Source organism: Macaca nemestrina, chromosome 6 (assembly GCF_043159975.1).
Source record: "Macaca nemestrina isolate mMacNem1 chromosome 6, mMacNem.hap1, whole genome shotgun sequence".
Lineage (NCBI taxonomy): Eukaryota > Metazoa > Chordata > Mammalia > Primates > Cercopithecidae > Macaca > Macaca nemestrina.
In genome coordinates this window covers 4,488,087-4,503,993 of record NC_092130.1, presented here as the reverse complement: position 1 = coordinate 4,503,993, position 15,907 = coordinate 4,488,087, and the positions used below count along the sequence as shown (strand labels likewise).

The 15,907-nt window shown below is 53.4% G+C and overlaps 1 protein-coding gene across 2 annotated transcripts in view; it reads left to right on the top strand.

Annotated features, from left to right (window-relative positions):
* The window catches only part of LOC105480922 (complexin 2), an 83,597-nt gene extending 71,723 nt beyond the window's left edge, over positions 1-11,874 (top strand). The window contains exons 1-4 of one of the 2 annotated variants that reach the window (XM_011740122.3): positions 3,237-3,510; positions 10,457-10,575; positions 10,712-10,887; positions 11,647-11,874. In XM_011740122.3, the coding sequence (XP_011738424.1) occupies positions 10,545-10,575; positions 10,712-10,887; positions 11,647-11,844 (405 nt within the window). In that variant the 5' untranslated portion in view covers positions 3,237-3,510; positions 10,457-10,544 and the 3' untranslated portion in view covers positions 11,845-11,874. Of the gene's footprint in view, positions 1-3,236; positions 3,511-10,456; positions 10,576-10,711; positions 10,888-11,646 lie in introns of those variants that run through there. The other variant, XM_011740123.2, reaches the window with a different exon arrangement.
* Positions 11,875-15,907: the final 4,033 nt, after the last annotated feature.

Here is a 15,907-nt window from a genome sequence, read left to right as displayed (position 1 = left end):
TTTGTGGTCTGTGACAGTTGTCATTCCCCACACATTGTTCCTCGATCCTCACACAAAGTACTAACATTAGCTCCCTTGATTGGCTTCCTACTGAACATTCAAGGCATATACATAACATCTTACAAATCTGTTCAAATCTGAGCCCCTCCTCCTGCCCCCAGGGCTCATAAATAAAAGTGGAAATTCAGCTCCAGCCAGGATAAGTCACCTAAAGCAGAGCCACATCTATATTTTACCAGGTGACTCTTAGAAGCTGTCTACAGAGCAGGCTCGGCAAGAACCTGCGGCTGGGCCTGTTTGCACTCCCGCTGGATTAGAGATGCAGGAGATGAAGGAAATGCTGGCAACCCACATGACATGAGGACCCTGATCTGGGTGTGATTTCCTGGCAGTTTTTTTTTTTCTTTCAGTGAGAAACTGGAGAACAGGGAAGACTATAAATGCCAATGTAAAAAAATATCTGCAGAGCAAAAGTTACATTTCCATAGGCTGTGGGATGTGTCAGGAGAGAGGCAGCCCCACGTGCTGGAAGGACCACAGAACGCAGTGTCAGGCAAGCCTGGTCTGGAATGCTGGCTCTGCCAAAGATTCATTTTATCTCCCTGGGCCTCAACTTTCCCATCTTGAACATAAGCGCTTGTGTAAATTAAATGAGAACATGTAAATCCTATAAAGCACCAAAGTTAACACCTGAGACATAATGAAAGCTCAAATATTCACTATTAGTAGTAGTATTTTAATCATTAGGAAATGCTTATGATATTCAGCAACTTTTTCAATAATAGGTCATTTGGGAAGCATGTCAAGGCTGGTAACACTGAATAGGAAGCAGGTACTCATCTCTTCATCACCTTTCTTTAATGGCTAAAGTGTCATGATTTACCCCTTATTGCTCAATAAAATGAAGTCACCAAAATGTGGCGGAGCTGTCTTCCTATTCATCAGTAAGATTTTCTGCAGTGAGACACAGTTCATTTCAGCTTAGGCAGTTTTTTATAGACTCAGAGATGCTTGGGCTCAAAGGGGGCTTTAGCCATCAGCTGGACCAGCCTCCCACCCACGTGCCATCTTCCAGATGTAGAGAACCCATAACCCCACATGGGGCAGTCCATGCTGTGGCTGGACAGCTCCTCTGGAGAGCAGGTTCTTCCTCGCAGAGCTTCTGCCTGCTTCCTTTACCTTTCCCCCATTGCCCTAATTCTATCGCCAGCAATAGAAAAAGCAATAGTACTACTCTTCCCCTGCAACAGTTATTCATCCATTCAAGCACTTCCTTAGCACCTACTTTGCCAGGCACGTTACTAAGCGGGGGAATTATAAATTAAGCAGGAATTGCCAGCCCTTCAAGGGTTAATGCCCCCTCAGTGTTCTTTCTTCCAGGTGAAAGATCCTCAAATCCTTCAACCTGCCCTCATTTGACCTGTTTTCCAGGTGCCCACCACCAGACTAGCCCCTTCTCGAGCTTGACATACTCAAGTTTGTCAAAGTCCATCTTAAAGTGTGGTGTCCAGAACTGAGCTCAGTATTTTCCCTAAACCTCAACTGGATTTGTAGCCCAGTTCAGTTGTGTCCATGTCAAAAGCAATACCAGTTGTGGAAAAACCTCAGTTGTAACCAGAGTGCTGGCAGCCAGGTCCCATTTACTAAGCATGTTCTTGAAGCACATGAGGAAAGAGGGGATGAGGAGGACTGTGCACTCGAAATGACATGATGTCAGATCTCCCTGCCCAGAACTCCCCTCAGGCATTAGTGGAAAGTCTAAGTCACTCTAATCAAAGAGCCTCCCTGCCACTGCCATCCCCCTCTTAGTATCTGCCCTAGGAAAGGGAAGAAAAATAAAGAATAAGCATTCTATGCTGACGGCCCAACACAGTGCTAAACATGGAACTCAGCCCTAAAGGAGGGGCCTTCCTTACCCAAGCCTGTAAGGGGAGAACAGACATAGGCTTCAGAAGGTGATTCTCCAGGTGACAAGGCCTCTTGTTCACCAGTGGCCAGGTTCACCAGTTCACCAGGTTCACCAGTGGCCTCTGACTTGTGGGGGGCGGGGTCTCCTGCTTTAAGGCCTTGGCTGTGATCGTGTGTGAAGGGATAAGCTCCCCCTCATTGGAATGAATAAGGCCTTTGCTGTGATCGTGTGTGAAGGGATAAGCTCCCCCTTATTGGAACGAAATCATATTTCTGCAACTGTTGTTGCCCCTTCCTTGGAAGGAGGCCATCCCCTTAGAAGGAGAAGCCATCTCCACTCTGACATACCCTGACAGATGTAGAAACTCCTGCAGATCTTTCAAAGGCCTTGTGCAAGGCCCCTCCTCTCTGAAACCATTTTCCTACACATCGGGCCTGATTAAAGGGAGCAATTGGGAGCCGAAAGATGGCAGGCAGAATAAAGAGGCTCATTAAGAGAGAGTAATAAAACAAAAAAAAATGAGTGCCAGGGGAAGAGAAAAGGCTGGGGATGGTAGCAGATGTTGTCCTGCCTCTTGGAAGTCCTTTTACTTTCTTGGGCATAGGAGGAAAAGAAATGGCCTTCTCGAATAAATTTTGCCAGAGGAGTCCTTATTCTTCACAGGACATCAGATCTCAAAAGGATTGGTGAGTGGCTTGCCTAAGGTCCACTGCAGTTTTGCATCAGTCTTCTCTCACTGGGTGCTGACCCACTGCGAGGGTCTTGCCCACACGCTCCATCAGTGTTTCCTGAGTGCTCCTGTGGCTGGGCACTGTGCTGTGGGGAGGGGCTGTAAAGATGATCCGGCCAAGGTCCAGTCCTGGAGCTGCTCACAGGCAAGAGGCAAGCTAACAGGTGGAACGGGAGTCGCTGAGGCAAGGGCTTGTCTCGGAGTCGCAGGAACCCCAAGAGGTGCGACCACTCTGCCTGGAGAAACCAAGGAGGGCTTTCCCAAGGAGGCGAACTTTGAGCTTTGCTTTAAAGAGCCCTTCCTCCACCCCCTGCCCCCACCACTCCTCAGGAGCAGAAAGCTTGTGGGCCTGGAGCTGTGGCCAGGATGTCTGGCTGCAGGGAGACGGCAGGGGCGTCTGCGAGGGGGAGGAGAACAGTGTAAGGTGGAGGAGAGAGGGGAGGGGAGCGAGAAAAGAGGGGGAGGAATGGAGGGAGAAGGAGACGGGAGGGAGGAGGGAGGGAGAGAGGGAGAGAAGGAAGGAACGACGGGGGAGGGAGGGAGGGAGAGAGAGAGAGGAGAGAGAGACAGGGGAGAGAGAGAGAGGAGAGAGAGACAGAGGGGTGAGAGAGAGAGAGAGAGAGAGAGAGAGAGAGAGAGAGAGAGAGAGAGATTTGAATTTCCCATCTGGAAGGGGAGCGGTAGAACGTCAGGGCCCGGCTGAGGGGCGTGATTGGAGGGCGCCTTCGGCAGCCGCCCGCGGCAGGAGCCGCGGCCCCAGCTCGCCTGGCGGAGTTGCACGCGGCGGCGGGAGCTGGAATAGCAGAAGGAACCACCTCGTGGAGTCGGGCCGGAGCCCTGCAGTGGCTCAGACGGTTGCAGGGACCGCCAGGTCGGTGCTGGCCGAGGGCCGGGAGGGCGGAGCCGGGCTGTGGGCAACAGGGTCCCGGTTCTCGCCTCGAGGCCTTGGGGCAACTCGGGAATCTGGGGAGCACGGCTTTCGGGGGGACAGCTCCCCAAGGCTGCCTGGGCGCCGGATGGGGACTGAGAGGCGGTAGAGGGGACACTCGCGGACGCGCTCTCCATGGTGCTGAAAGGACAGCTCCCTGCGAGGGGCCGTGAGCAGGCGGCTGGCTGCGAACTAAGGGGAGGCGTGGGCCCTAGCCGGAGACTCCGGGTAGAGCCCGAAGGGCCGGGGTCCTGGAGCCAGGACCGCCCCGGCTGCGGCGGAGACTCAAGTCTGAACCCAGAGAACAACTTTGAGCTCGCGGGGGTGGGGGACGTCGATCTAAGCTACTTCTGGCTGTGCTTAACCCGAAGCCCGCCGGAGCACGCTTCGCCCAGGAGGAGGGAGTCGCCCCCGAGGGGTACAGTTCGTGCTCCCGGAGTGAGTCAGAGGGCGGCGGCAAGGGGGCGGACAGACCGCAGGTGCAGGGGAGGAGAACGTAAACGTCGACTGGGGATGGGGGACCAAGGGGACTATTTGTCCCTTCCCGGGAGGAGAAGCGGCTTGGGCAGCGTACGTCCGCCGCCTGGAGTCTTCGAGAACGACCCCTTCTGTGCTCCCGCTCTCGTCCGCCTCAGTCTGCCCCCTCCCCCAGCAAAGTTTGAAACCGGGCCGGGTCTTGGGGTTGGAGCTATGTGTGTTGGGGGAAGGGGCGCTCTCTGTGGCCCACCGGGAGCTCCAAGGCAGAGTTGCTGGGGGGGGGGATGGGTCTCCGCGGGGGTCCGAGAGAGGGACGCCGGGGTTCCTGTCCTCTCTTCTGGCGGGGAAACGGGAACCCCCGGCCACTTCCGCTTTTCAGCCTGGGCCGGTTCCCTTCCTCCTCCCATCCTCCGCTGCCCCTCCCCTCCCCCATGCTTCTCCCATCCCGGGCCACGGGGTGGGGACGGGGCGGGGGGAGGGGGTGGAATGACGTCCCCTTCTCTGCCACTGCCTTTGGCGTACAGTCCCCTGCCAGAAGCAAATGAGTGTTGAATTGAGTTGCGGTGAATATAGCCCAGACTTGAGCCATAAAAACAGAAAAACAGCCATAAGGACAACCACTGCAGGTGCCCGAGTCGGCTTGCCAGATGGCAGGGCCCAGTCCCGAAAACCTCCAGGGGCTCAGATGGTCGAGCCTGAGCCGGTGTTTGGGCTGGGACGGGCTCGGAGGGAGTCGGAGAGGGCAAGGAAGCTGAAGGCGCGCCCTGGGTCCCCGGCGCACTGAAGGCAGGGAAACCTGGTGCTACAGCAGCATCCCTCCCCACCCCCGGCCTCCCCTCCCCCAGTGCAGCGTCCCCCACCCACTCCCACCCCCACCTCCACCCCCACCCCCCTTCCCGCGCAGGGATAGACCAAGACTTCCCGCAGAACCGCTAAGGAGCGCCTCCTGGCGGCCCGGTCAAAATCCTCAACTGTTGGCAACCTGCTGGACCTCAGCGCTCCCGCAGGCATATGGCAAAACATCCACACACACGCCTGCACACACGCACGCACTCATACGATGTCTAAGTCCAGAGTTGCACACACGGGGTCATACTTCCAACGCACACACCCTCATGCACTCGTTGACACGTTAAATTCAACCCAGCACACATGTCCTTAGGATCTACCATGTACCAGGAGATGTAGCCGATTCTGGGGACAGGAGAAATGAAACAAGATACTGGTCCTGTCCTGAGAGGAGCTCAGAGTGACCAGGAAGGGAAAAACAGACAAAGAGAGCATGTACTGGAGGCAGGCAATACTGCCCCAGAAAGTGCCACAGGTCTCCAAAGGGGAAGATGCCCTCACATCTTGCCAAGGAGATCTGGGAAATTGCATGGAGGGAGTGCTATTTGAGAGGGATCTTCGGAAATTAATGCTGCTGCTGATGATAATGATGACTGCAATGATGTTAGATAATATGTACCTACTCTGTGCCAACACTGGGCTGAGCACTTTATTTGCATCACTTCATTCAATGCTCACTACAAGCCTTGGGAATAGGTGTTGTTGTCTCCATTTCACAGATGAGAAAACATTGAGTCATTTGCTCAAGGTTACTTAGTAAGTGATGGAGCCAGGATGTGAACTGGCAGAGATGAGGGTAAGAGGTTCCAAGGCTGTGGGAATAGCATGCACAAATGCCCAGGCATTTTCAGAAAGAGGATCTGTTGGGAAATACTACGTGCTGAAGCGGAGCCCTGTGCAAGAAGCAGAGCCCTGTACAAGAGGTGGCACACCAGCAGCAAGGAAGACAGACGGGTGCTAGACTGTGCAGGCCTTGAAGGTCAGCACAAGGACTCGCATCAGTTTAACAAGGCCATGGGGAGCCATTGCAGGGTGTGTGTGAATGAGCAAATCTGCCCTTTAGGAAGATTAATTGGATGGCCATGTGGAGGCTGGATGAGAGCTGGGGGAGAGACAGTTAGAGGTTATGGATAAATCCAGAATCTCTAGGTCCTGAACCAAGGCATTAGCAGCAGTCGGAGAATGGAGGGTCGGGATGCAGGCAGCATTGCAAAGCCACAGCATCTGGACTTCTCCCTGGAATTCTCCCTCGGCACCCCCATCCCAATCTTACTCACCAATTCCTTGTGTGATCTGTTATTCAGCTTCTACCTCCCCAGCCCAGCTGAATGTTGTGAGACCACTGCTGGGACTCCCTTGTTCCCTGCCACAGCCCCAGCACCCAGAACAGTGTCTGGCAGAAAGTAGATACTCAAGGAATATTTGTAGTATGAGCAAGTGAGTGAGTGAATGAATGAATGAATGAGGAATTTGCTGTCTCTAGAGTTTTCAGTTGAGGTGATTGGGACAAGGCATGCTAGAGAAAAAGATAGGTGTGTGGGGAAAGCCAGGATGAGACTGATCTTTGGACAGATAGAATTTGAGATTATCCATGTGACAACATCCAACAGAGAGTTAAATGCGCAGGTTTGGGGGAGGGAAGGCAGAGAGAGGGAGGTATCTGTGGCTAAAGAAGTGCACTAAACCAATAGGGGTAGATAAGATTCCCAAGGGAGACAGAGGAGCAGGAGAGGCAGGAGGGGAGAGTTCGTTTGGAGAACATCTTCACTTTAAAGGAAAGGAAAGGAGTCAGCAAAGAAGAGAGAGAAGACCTATCTGAAAAGTAGGATGAACACCACAAGAGTGCTGTGTCATGGAATTCAGGAGGAGATTCCAGAAAGCTGGAAAAGGTGGGGGGAGGGAGTCAGCAGCAGCATGTGATTCAGCAGAGGGATGGAGGAGGAGGATGACGGCTATGAAGACCCTCTTGGATCACCTGTGGCGACTGATTATGGCAGTTTCAGGGTTCCTGCAGAGGCAGCAGAGCTCTGGTCTCACAGAGAGGTAGGGCTTGACTGGGAGGTGAAGACGTGGAGATACCACGTTGAGATCACTTCATCACAAAGTGAGAGGGGTAGGATTAAGGGAAACACAGAATATAGGGAAGGAGTTAAAGAAGGGAGGGGATAAAAGCAACCTGTGGAGAGGAGATGGAAGATGTGAGGAAGAGGGAGTGATGAGGTATAAAGAGAGGGAATCCAGGGCACAGGTGGATGCACTGGCTTCAGCCAGAAGAGGGCTTCTTCCTCAGGAGCTAGAAGGAAGGGAGGTTAATGGAGCTTCCACTCACTGACATTAATTGTTTTGATTATTACAACCACCATTTACTGAGCACCCAGCATGTGCAAACACATCCCATAGAGTATTTCTAAAATTTCAAAGTGGCATTATAATTCTCATTTTATAGAGAAGATCAAGTATCAACGAAGCTAGGTCAATTACTATTGCACAGCTTAAAAAGCGGCAGATTCAAGATGTGAGTCAGGCATGCCTAACCTCAGAGCTCATACCCCTTATACTTTGGCCCTTGAAGTGGGGGAAAGTCACCTGCTGAGAGGGAGAAGGTAGTAGTAGTTTAGGCCTTGAGAAAAGGAGAATTGGTTAGGAAAGTGTAGACAGAGTGAACGGGAGACTGCTTAACAGCTCAGAGGTTCATACTGGGATTGGGCAGCAGGATTTTTGGGCAGAGTTGGGAATTTCAGATAAAGAATCCCAGCAGGCTGAAGAAGAGCTATTAGAGCCACAGGAATGTATGCATTGAGAAGACTCAGTGGTGAGCAGAGGTACTTTGCAAACTGGGGGAGGGGTGGCAGTGGCAAACAATGTCTGATTAATGCATGCCTGCAAGCAGAGGTGGCTGGAGTAGGTGATAGTTGGGTGATACAGAAATGGCACGTTGAGTTTGAGTGGTGCCCACAGACATCCAGGAAAGGGTATCCAGGAGAAGGAAATGTGTTTTTTTACTTATGTATTGCCTATTTCCCTACATATGTATGCATGTACACCCACACTCACATACACACATACATGCCTCAGAATGTAATCTGCATGAGGTCAAGGCTTTGTCTGTCCTGTTTCCTGTAAATCCCCAGTGCCTAACACATTGACTGGCATAAAGTAGGTGCTCAATTAATACTTGCTGGATGAGTCAATATACAGGTCTAGGTGTCATCAGTTTCAGTGGTCATTAAAACCCCTAGAATGGATGAGTTCTCCCAGGGAAAGGTTAGAAAGAGAAAAGAGGCAGGGGCTGAGGTCAGAGTTATGGGGAAAAAGCTTATGTAAGAGACAGGAGGAAGAAGAGGAGTCAGAAAATGCAAAGGAAGAGAAGAAAAGAGGAGAGGAGAGGAAACAGGGGAAGCAGGGACAGGAAAGAACTGAGTCACAGAACCAGGAGAGAAGGAGGTTTGGGGGTACAGTGGGGTTGTCAGCAGTTCAAATGCTGCAGACTGCTTCAACAGAGGCATGGGAGAAAGGGTCTGGAAGATCATCTGCTTCAGGAGAGAGACACATCAGAATCACCCAGCAAGTTAGGGATGAGGGTGCAACTAAAGCCTGGGTGCCCTGCCCAATTTGGAACATCTCAAATTAGAGCCCTGCATCTCCCACTGCCACCTGGTAATTCCTTGAGCTCTATGTAAACACAGAGTAGGAACCCAAGAGTTCCTGAAATCACTTGATTATTAAATTGTTCATTTCCTGTTCTTAGAAATGAAGCTTTTTCACAATGTATTAAATCAAGCGAAAACATCTTGACTGAGCTGAGCAACCTTCAAACTCAGAATTTGGGGTTAGGCAGGTGGGTTCTCTTGCATTTCTTAGAAAGCATGGAAAGCCTGTTCCTTTTTGGCTTGTTCCACAAATATGTAGTCGGCAACGGCTGACATTTTATGAGTTCCTGCAACACCCCAGGCACTTGACCGGTATCATTCATTCTCCTTCAAACATCCATTCTAGGGCGGCCTTAATACTCCCCCATTTTGCAGGGAGCAAACTGAAGCTTGCCCAGGGACCCACAGCCAGTAAGTATAGCTGCCTGGATTTTGAACCAGGTGTGTCTGATGCCAAAGCCCCTGGGTTTTTTTGTTTTGCTTTTTTTTTTTTTTTTTTTCCTGCTACATAATGACTTTCTCTTCCCAGAACAACCTATCAGATGAGATGGTCTGATCACATAGATAAGCTCTTGGGCCCCATATCATGAAATAATCTCAGTCTACCGATATGACTTCTCATCTTGAGAGAAATGAAGAAAATCTATCAAAGAACAACCAGTGACCCAGAACTCAGCCAGGTTGCAATATCCAGCCTTGAATCCAACAAGGTTGCAATATCTGCCGCCCTTTCCCAAGAACCTTTTTTCTTCCTTGCAAGGCAGTGTGGGACAAAAGGCCTTGGGGAGCAGGCCTGGCCTCCGCTTACCATGAAGCTACTTCACACTTTGGATAGCTCACGGATGTCCCCTCTACACTTGAAAACAGATCTGTGTCTGTTAAAGAACCAGTGGAACTGAATGGTTAAAATACAAAGAAACTCTCAAGTTAGAGCACTAGGGTTCAGCTTCTCAGGGATGTGGGGTGAAGATGGTAAGGAGGCCAAGGGGGAAGGCTCTTCCTCCCCCACCTCTACCGTTGGAAAAGTTCCACTTTTACATATTTTGCATATTGAGATTCCCATTAAGATTGTATTTGGAGAACACTTCTGAGGCAAAAACAGAACAATAAAAAATATAATAAAAACCGAAAGTCAGTGATTTTGGAAGAAGGGTAGGGTACTAATGTCTGCCAAGTGCCTGCAAGGCCCGTGTAGGTAGTTTAAAAGCCCTAAGCCCCCAGAAGGTTATATCTCCAACACTCCCATGTGAAATTCAAAATAAAAATCGATATTAAGCTATAAAACATAAAAATTACATGTACACTACAATAAAAATAACTTATTTTCCATTTGTCTAATTTCCAAAGTCAGGATCTGTTTATCCAAGCTGGCTGTTCTCATTGGCTCAGCTGCCTCCGATTGGCTGGGGCAGTAACACGGGCTGGTCTTTTGATGGGCTGATCCAGTGGCCCAGGCTGGGCCCCCTCCAATCCCCGCCGGACCCCGGGGAAAGGTGGCATTGCCATTTCTCTCTTAGAGAGGAGGAAACTGGGGACTTGAGCAGGTTAGGGCCTTGCTGAAGGTTCCATGGCAAATAAGGAAATGACGGTAGCATTGGAACCCAGATCTGCCTGACTCCAAGTTCACGGTTCTTTCCAAAGCTCCTGGCTTCAGTCAAATCTGAACAATAGCGTCAAGATGAAGGCTTTAAAATAGGGACCAAACCGCTTTCAAAAAGCTATTTGGCAGCACCTACGTGTCTGCCCAGTAAGTCGCTCTCTTCCCTCTCCTTTTTCCTCTAGCAGGGCATTGGGTCTTGACCTGAGTGATGGGTGCCTGGTGTCTGAACCAGGGTGAGGCTGCTGTCTGTCTCGCTCCACCGCCCTGCCTGCGCAGAGGCCTCTCCCATCTGACTCCCAATTCTCTTTTGCAGGTTGTCACGTCTTCCTGAGCCAGGCCAGCCAGGAGCGCTGCATGCAAATTCTGCCGTGGGCTAGGGCACGCTAACCAGAGCCGGCGGCATGGACTTCGTCATGAAGCAGGCCCTTGGAGGTGAGGTCCAGCGCCCCACCGCGAGTCCTCGGCGGGTCCGACCCTTGTGGGAGGGGGCGCGGCCCGCCCAGCCCCTCTCTCCCCAGCCCTGATCCGTGGCTGACCCCGCCTTCTCCCTCCCACCGCTTCCTCGTAGGGGCCACCAAGGACATGGGGAAGATGCTGGGGGGAGAAGAGGAGAAGGACCCGGACGCGCAGAAGAAGGAGGAGGAGCGGCAGGAGGCCCTGCGGCAGCAGGAGGAGGAGCGCAAGGCCAAGCACGCGCGCATGGAGGCGGAGCGGGAGAAGGTCCGGCAGCAGATCCGAGATAAGGTCAGCTCCGCCCGCCCGCCCTGGGGAGGGCCACAAGCGGGTAAAACAGGTTCAGCGAAAGCCCCTGCCCGGCCTCCCCTGGATCCCAGCTCTCACCTTCGCCCTAGCTCTCTCTGAGCCTCACTCTTCTCATCAGCAAAATGGGTGTCACAAGGACACCTCCCTCAAGGGATCCTTTTGGGGATTAAGAGAATGCGCGTAGTAGGTACTCCAAGAGGGTGGACCCCACGGTCCACCATTTAGTACTGCAGATTCTTGGGACCAAAAATGAATGCAGTTCCGAACTGGGGAATGTTCGAAAAATACCACAGTGTCCTAAGCACCTTGTGCTGTTAGGTGTCACTCCCAGCGGGTCTGGGGCTGCCACCCTACTCCAGACAGTCCAGTGCATGTCTGTCAGTGCCCTGCAATAAATAAAGGCTAGAAGTAGTCTTCCATTGGTTCAAGTCAGATTCGTCACCAAATTTGGCTCAAAATATATGAGCAAACGCCCCATGTTCAGATCTTTGGGGATTTCGGCACAGCAGGAAGTTCTCATGGGCAGATGTTAATTTTAAAGGAAACCCCACGCATAGTCTCTCCCACTGAGGACCAGGCACCATCCTACAGGGAAGACACCCTTATCCCCACTTTACCGATGAGAGGACTGAGGCTCCGGAGGTACTCCTGGCCACCTCAGCCAGTGCTGCATGATCGTGAGACTCCTGCTTCTCCTTGCCCACCCTGCTTCATGCGTGTCTCTGCCCTCCCCCTCCCCAGTATGGGCTGAAGAAGAAGGAGGAGAAGGAAGCAGAGGAGAAAGCAGCCCTCGAACAGCCCTGCGAGGGGAGCCTGACCCGGCCCAAGAAGGCCATCCCTGCGGGCTGCGGGGACGAGGAGGAGGAGGAAGAGGAGAGCATCCTGGACACGGTGCTCAAATACCTGCCCGGGCCGCTGCAGGACATGTTCAAGAAGTAACCAGGCCTCCTGCCCCAGCCCACTCCACCTGTTACTACTTCTTTTTGGTTCTTTCTTTTCTTTTTATTAGGTTAAGTCTCAATTCTGAAGGGGAAAACCTCAGTTGGCCTCTGCCCCCCTTCCCCGGCCAGGGGCTTCTCCCCCTCAGCTCTCCCTCACACCTCCCTTCATTCCAGGGTATCCACCTGCACCCCACTCCCAAGTAGCTTGAAAAAGGGAAGACAGTCTTTCCCCAGTGGGGGTGGGGGGGCGCTGAACCCAGAGCCAAAGGTACTGGGAGCCCCCTCAGGAAGCCTAAGGTCATGCTAGTGTGGTGACCCCTATACGTTCCTTCATGCTCCCCACTGCCAGGAGGACCACTGTCCCCAGTCAGCCAAAGTAATGACACATTCCAGCCCTGCCCAGCATGCTGACCTTTAGCCTCCAACCCTCAGTGGGCCCCCAGGTCAGGGCAGGGGCACTGAGTGGCCTGGCTCTGAGGAAGGGAGTCAGGGGAAGCCTGTCCCGGGAAGGCCCAGGTCTGGCCAGGCTGGGATCTGGGCAGGAGGCTGGGGCTCTCCTTCTTCCATCTCCTTGGTGACACCCAGCCCAGGAGCACCCCCTTCCCCAGCCCCCACCTGAAGAGACATGGCCCCTGCCAAGCTGGTCCCTCCAAATGGATCCTTTGTGGACTTTAGCTCATCTGTGGAGGAGCCCCAGGTAGGGAAGCCCCTTGTTCCACACCCCCACCCCACTTAGGTCCTGGGCCCCCACTGCCAGGCTAGGCCCAGCTTCCTCAGCCAAGGGGCTGCCCAGGCCCCCAGAAAACACTTGGAGCCATCGGGCAGCGATGGTCTGTGCCGTGGGGAGCACCCCCATTGGTGTGGCCAAGCTGCCCCCATTCTTATCCAACCCTCTCCCCACCCTGTCCTGTCCATGCGCTTCCAGGGCCCCGTGGTCCTCAGGAGGACCCTTCCTGGCCAAAGCCCCAAGCCTTTGGTGAGAAGCCAATTCCCGCTTGACAGAAGGCACCACCCATTCATCTCACTGGCCAAGGACAAACTCTCCTCTGGGATGTCTGGGACTGGCATTTGTCCCCCACTCAAATTATCACAGCTTTCTGCTCAGTCAGTTGTGTGGGGATGGTGAGGGAAGAGGGGTCAAATGAGGGAGGAAACTGTATCCATGCATGCATGATAGTGTGTGGCAGAGACTGCATCAGAGATTGCGTGTTCAGAGATCATATGCATATGTGTAGGGCTAGAGCGTGTGTGTGTCTTGAGATTGTGTGTGTTGTAGTTGTTATATCTATGTGTTACAGATTGTGTGTTAGCCTTGTGTATGTGTGCTTGATTGAGGTGGTGTATTTGGATTGAAATTGTGTCATGTATCTGTGCTATCCATCTCGTGTTTAGAGGCTGTATATGTTAGCTTGTGTAAGAATGTGTTTTCAAAATAGCGTGTGTATTGGGAGTGATGGGTTTGTGTTAGGTGTTGTAGAAGTGTGTGTTTGAGAGAATTGGGAGATATTTGAAGGCTGTGTGTGCATGTTCGGGGGTCTGAAAAGACAGTTACGTGCATGGATGTGAGCTTGGGGAGAAAGAACGTGGGTAAGATGTCCCCTCCCAGCCCTGAGACCATTGGTCACAGTTGGCCACTTCCAATAGGAGACCTTGTCCTTGGCCTAGAGTGCTCCCACCCTTGGGGGGTTCCTGCCTGAGGTCCTCAGAATCCCACTGCGACAGACCCAGGCAGTGCCCCAGGAAGCCATGCTGGGCCCCGCCAGGGCCTATCCCAAAAGCAGGGCCAGGGAGGGGCGACTTGCCTGCCCCTGAAGCCCCTGTTCCCATTGGCCCCAGTTTGCATTCTGCAGGTTTTCCATTTTAGTGGATTCTGCTTTTATTTCAGAGACAGACATGTGTCTTCTCTGTCCGTTTCCAATAGGTAAAGCCATATCAGTTAGACTGCAATACTTTAAACACGAGACAAAACAATCCATATGTTTAGGGAACCAGAAAAGTCCCCTGGTCTGTCCCTTCCTTGGGGAGCAGGGTCTCGGCAGCTCCAGCTCCCTGGACCTACCTTCCTCCCTGCACCCCCGCCCCCTCCTCGTGCCCCTGTGTCCAGCCCCCCGGGGGCCTGTGTCTGTGTCTGTGCCAGTGTCTGTGATGGGGAGCCACCTCGCACCCCTGTTGTCTGCTTGTCTCTTTGTGTCTGTTATCCTGGGCAGGATGGTCATTCTCAAGAACCCTGGAGTCCTGGGCCAGAGACAAGCAGGGCCCAGTCCAGGGGCCCCAGGCCTCCCCAGCCCGTGTGTGTGAGCCCTGCTTGGACACAAGTGTTCGGAGGTGCCCCTCCGCCAGTTGACAGGGACCTTCAAACCTCGATGGTGATGCCAGGACACAGAGAGGACCAGATAGGTAGCAGAGACCAAGGCGCAGGGCACTTCAGATGAGCAAGAGAACCCAGTCAAACCAGATATTCCAGGTGGGCTGGAGGGACCCCAGACCCTCAGAGGGCTGCCCTGGTGGTCTCCACAGTGCAGTCCCTCTGTATTCCCAGAGTGGGATCGGGGCTTTCAGCCCCACCCTGATGCCTGCCCTCCAGGATGGCTGGTTTAGTCTGAGTCCACGTCCCAGACCCCTCTATTCTGCTCTGGGACAGCAGGACTTGAGGTCTTCCTGGGGGTGGGTATGGGGGAAAATTTCCGCCTGGCACACACCTGGCTCCAACCACTGCCAAGTGATCACTCTTAGGCCCAGGGGAACACAATGACTGTCATTACTGATGCAGACCTGGCTGTGGAGAGCAGCTAATGTGTGGCCCAGAGAGCATGTCTGTGTGGCACACGTAGTGCATAGAATACGTGAGAGTTGCTCTAGCAGGGGTGGGATCCTCACAGGATCGCCTGGGAGGTGAGGTGTGCGTGACCCACTGGGTGGGAGAGGAATGAGTGTGCACACATAAATGGGGCAGTGTGCATACAACACACTTAGGGGAGGAGTGGCCCCAGAATTCAGCACACACACAAGGGAGAGGACCCCCAGATAGGAAAATAGGAAGGAGCAATCATTTGTAGATGGGTGAAAAGAATGAGGCGCAAGGGAGCGTGCACCAGGTGAGGTGAGCGTGTGCGCTCTTGGGGAAGGCCGGGCTCCCGTGCCTGGGAGGCGCTGCCAGAGAGAAGGAAAAAGGCAGCTACGGATCGCCCTGGGCTGGGCACTGGCGACGGGTCAGGGCAGGTCAGGATCTCCAAACATGGACGTCCTCCCCTCCAAATCCAGAAGCTCCCAAAAGGTGTCCTTAACAGCAAGGCTGTGCGGGGTACTCCTCCAGATGGAATCAGGAAGTGGAGACGCCATCCCAGGTGTGTGAGAGCGAGAGAACGAAAAGGAGACAGCAGTATTGCAGCCCAGAGCCCCTGTCAGGGGACAGCCGGTGGGCAAAGCAGCCAGCCCACAGCCTTGTGGCTAGAGTGCAGTGCGGTGGGCCCCTAGCTCCAAGAGCCCGGCACCCAGCTGGCAGGGTTGCCCATGCCCGCTGGCCACCTGCTCCATCCTTTAGGGTTCCACAGGCCCCTGACTGCACAGGGAGGCTGGGGTCAGCCTGGGCTCCCAGGCCTGAGGACATGCCTCCCACCAAATGTCCCCTGCTCCAGTCCCACTCCTGTCACCCCACGCTCTTCACTGGGGAGAGAATGGGAGGTGCTCGTGCTGGCCCTGGGTGGGAGCGGGGAGTCCTGGTGAGACCCAGGTGAGATCGACCATCCTGCTCGCGCGGGGGAACCCCTTTCCCACATTTGTGCTGTGTCATTGTTGCTCTGCTTCCTTTCAATGTGTCAGTGCCTGGGGGGAGGGGAGGAGCACCCCCTCAGCCCCCCTGAACCTGACCAAAAGCCATGGCTGTTGCTCCCCCCTTTGTATGATGCAAATGCTGAGATGTACAAAATCAACCATGACAACAAAGAAAAAGACCTTGTACAGCAGCTGTCTGTCTCTCTGTCCTCTTCTGTCCATCGGCACCACCAGGGACAAACAGAGGCACCGACTCACCAGGGAGGAGGCAACCCACAAAGCTCAAGTGG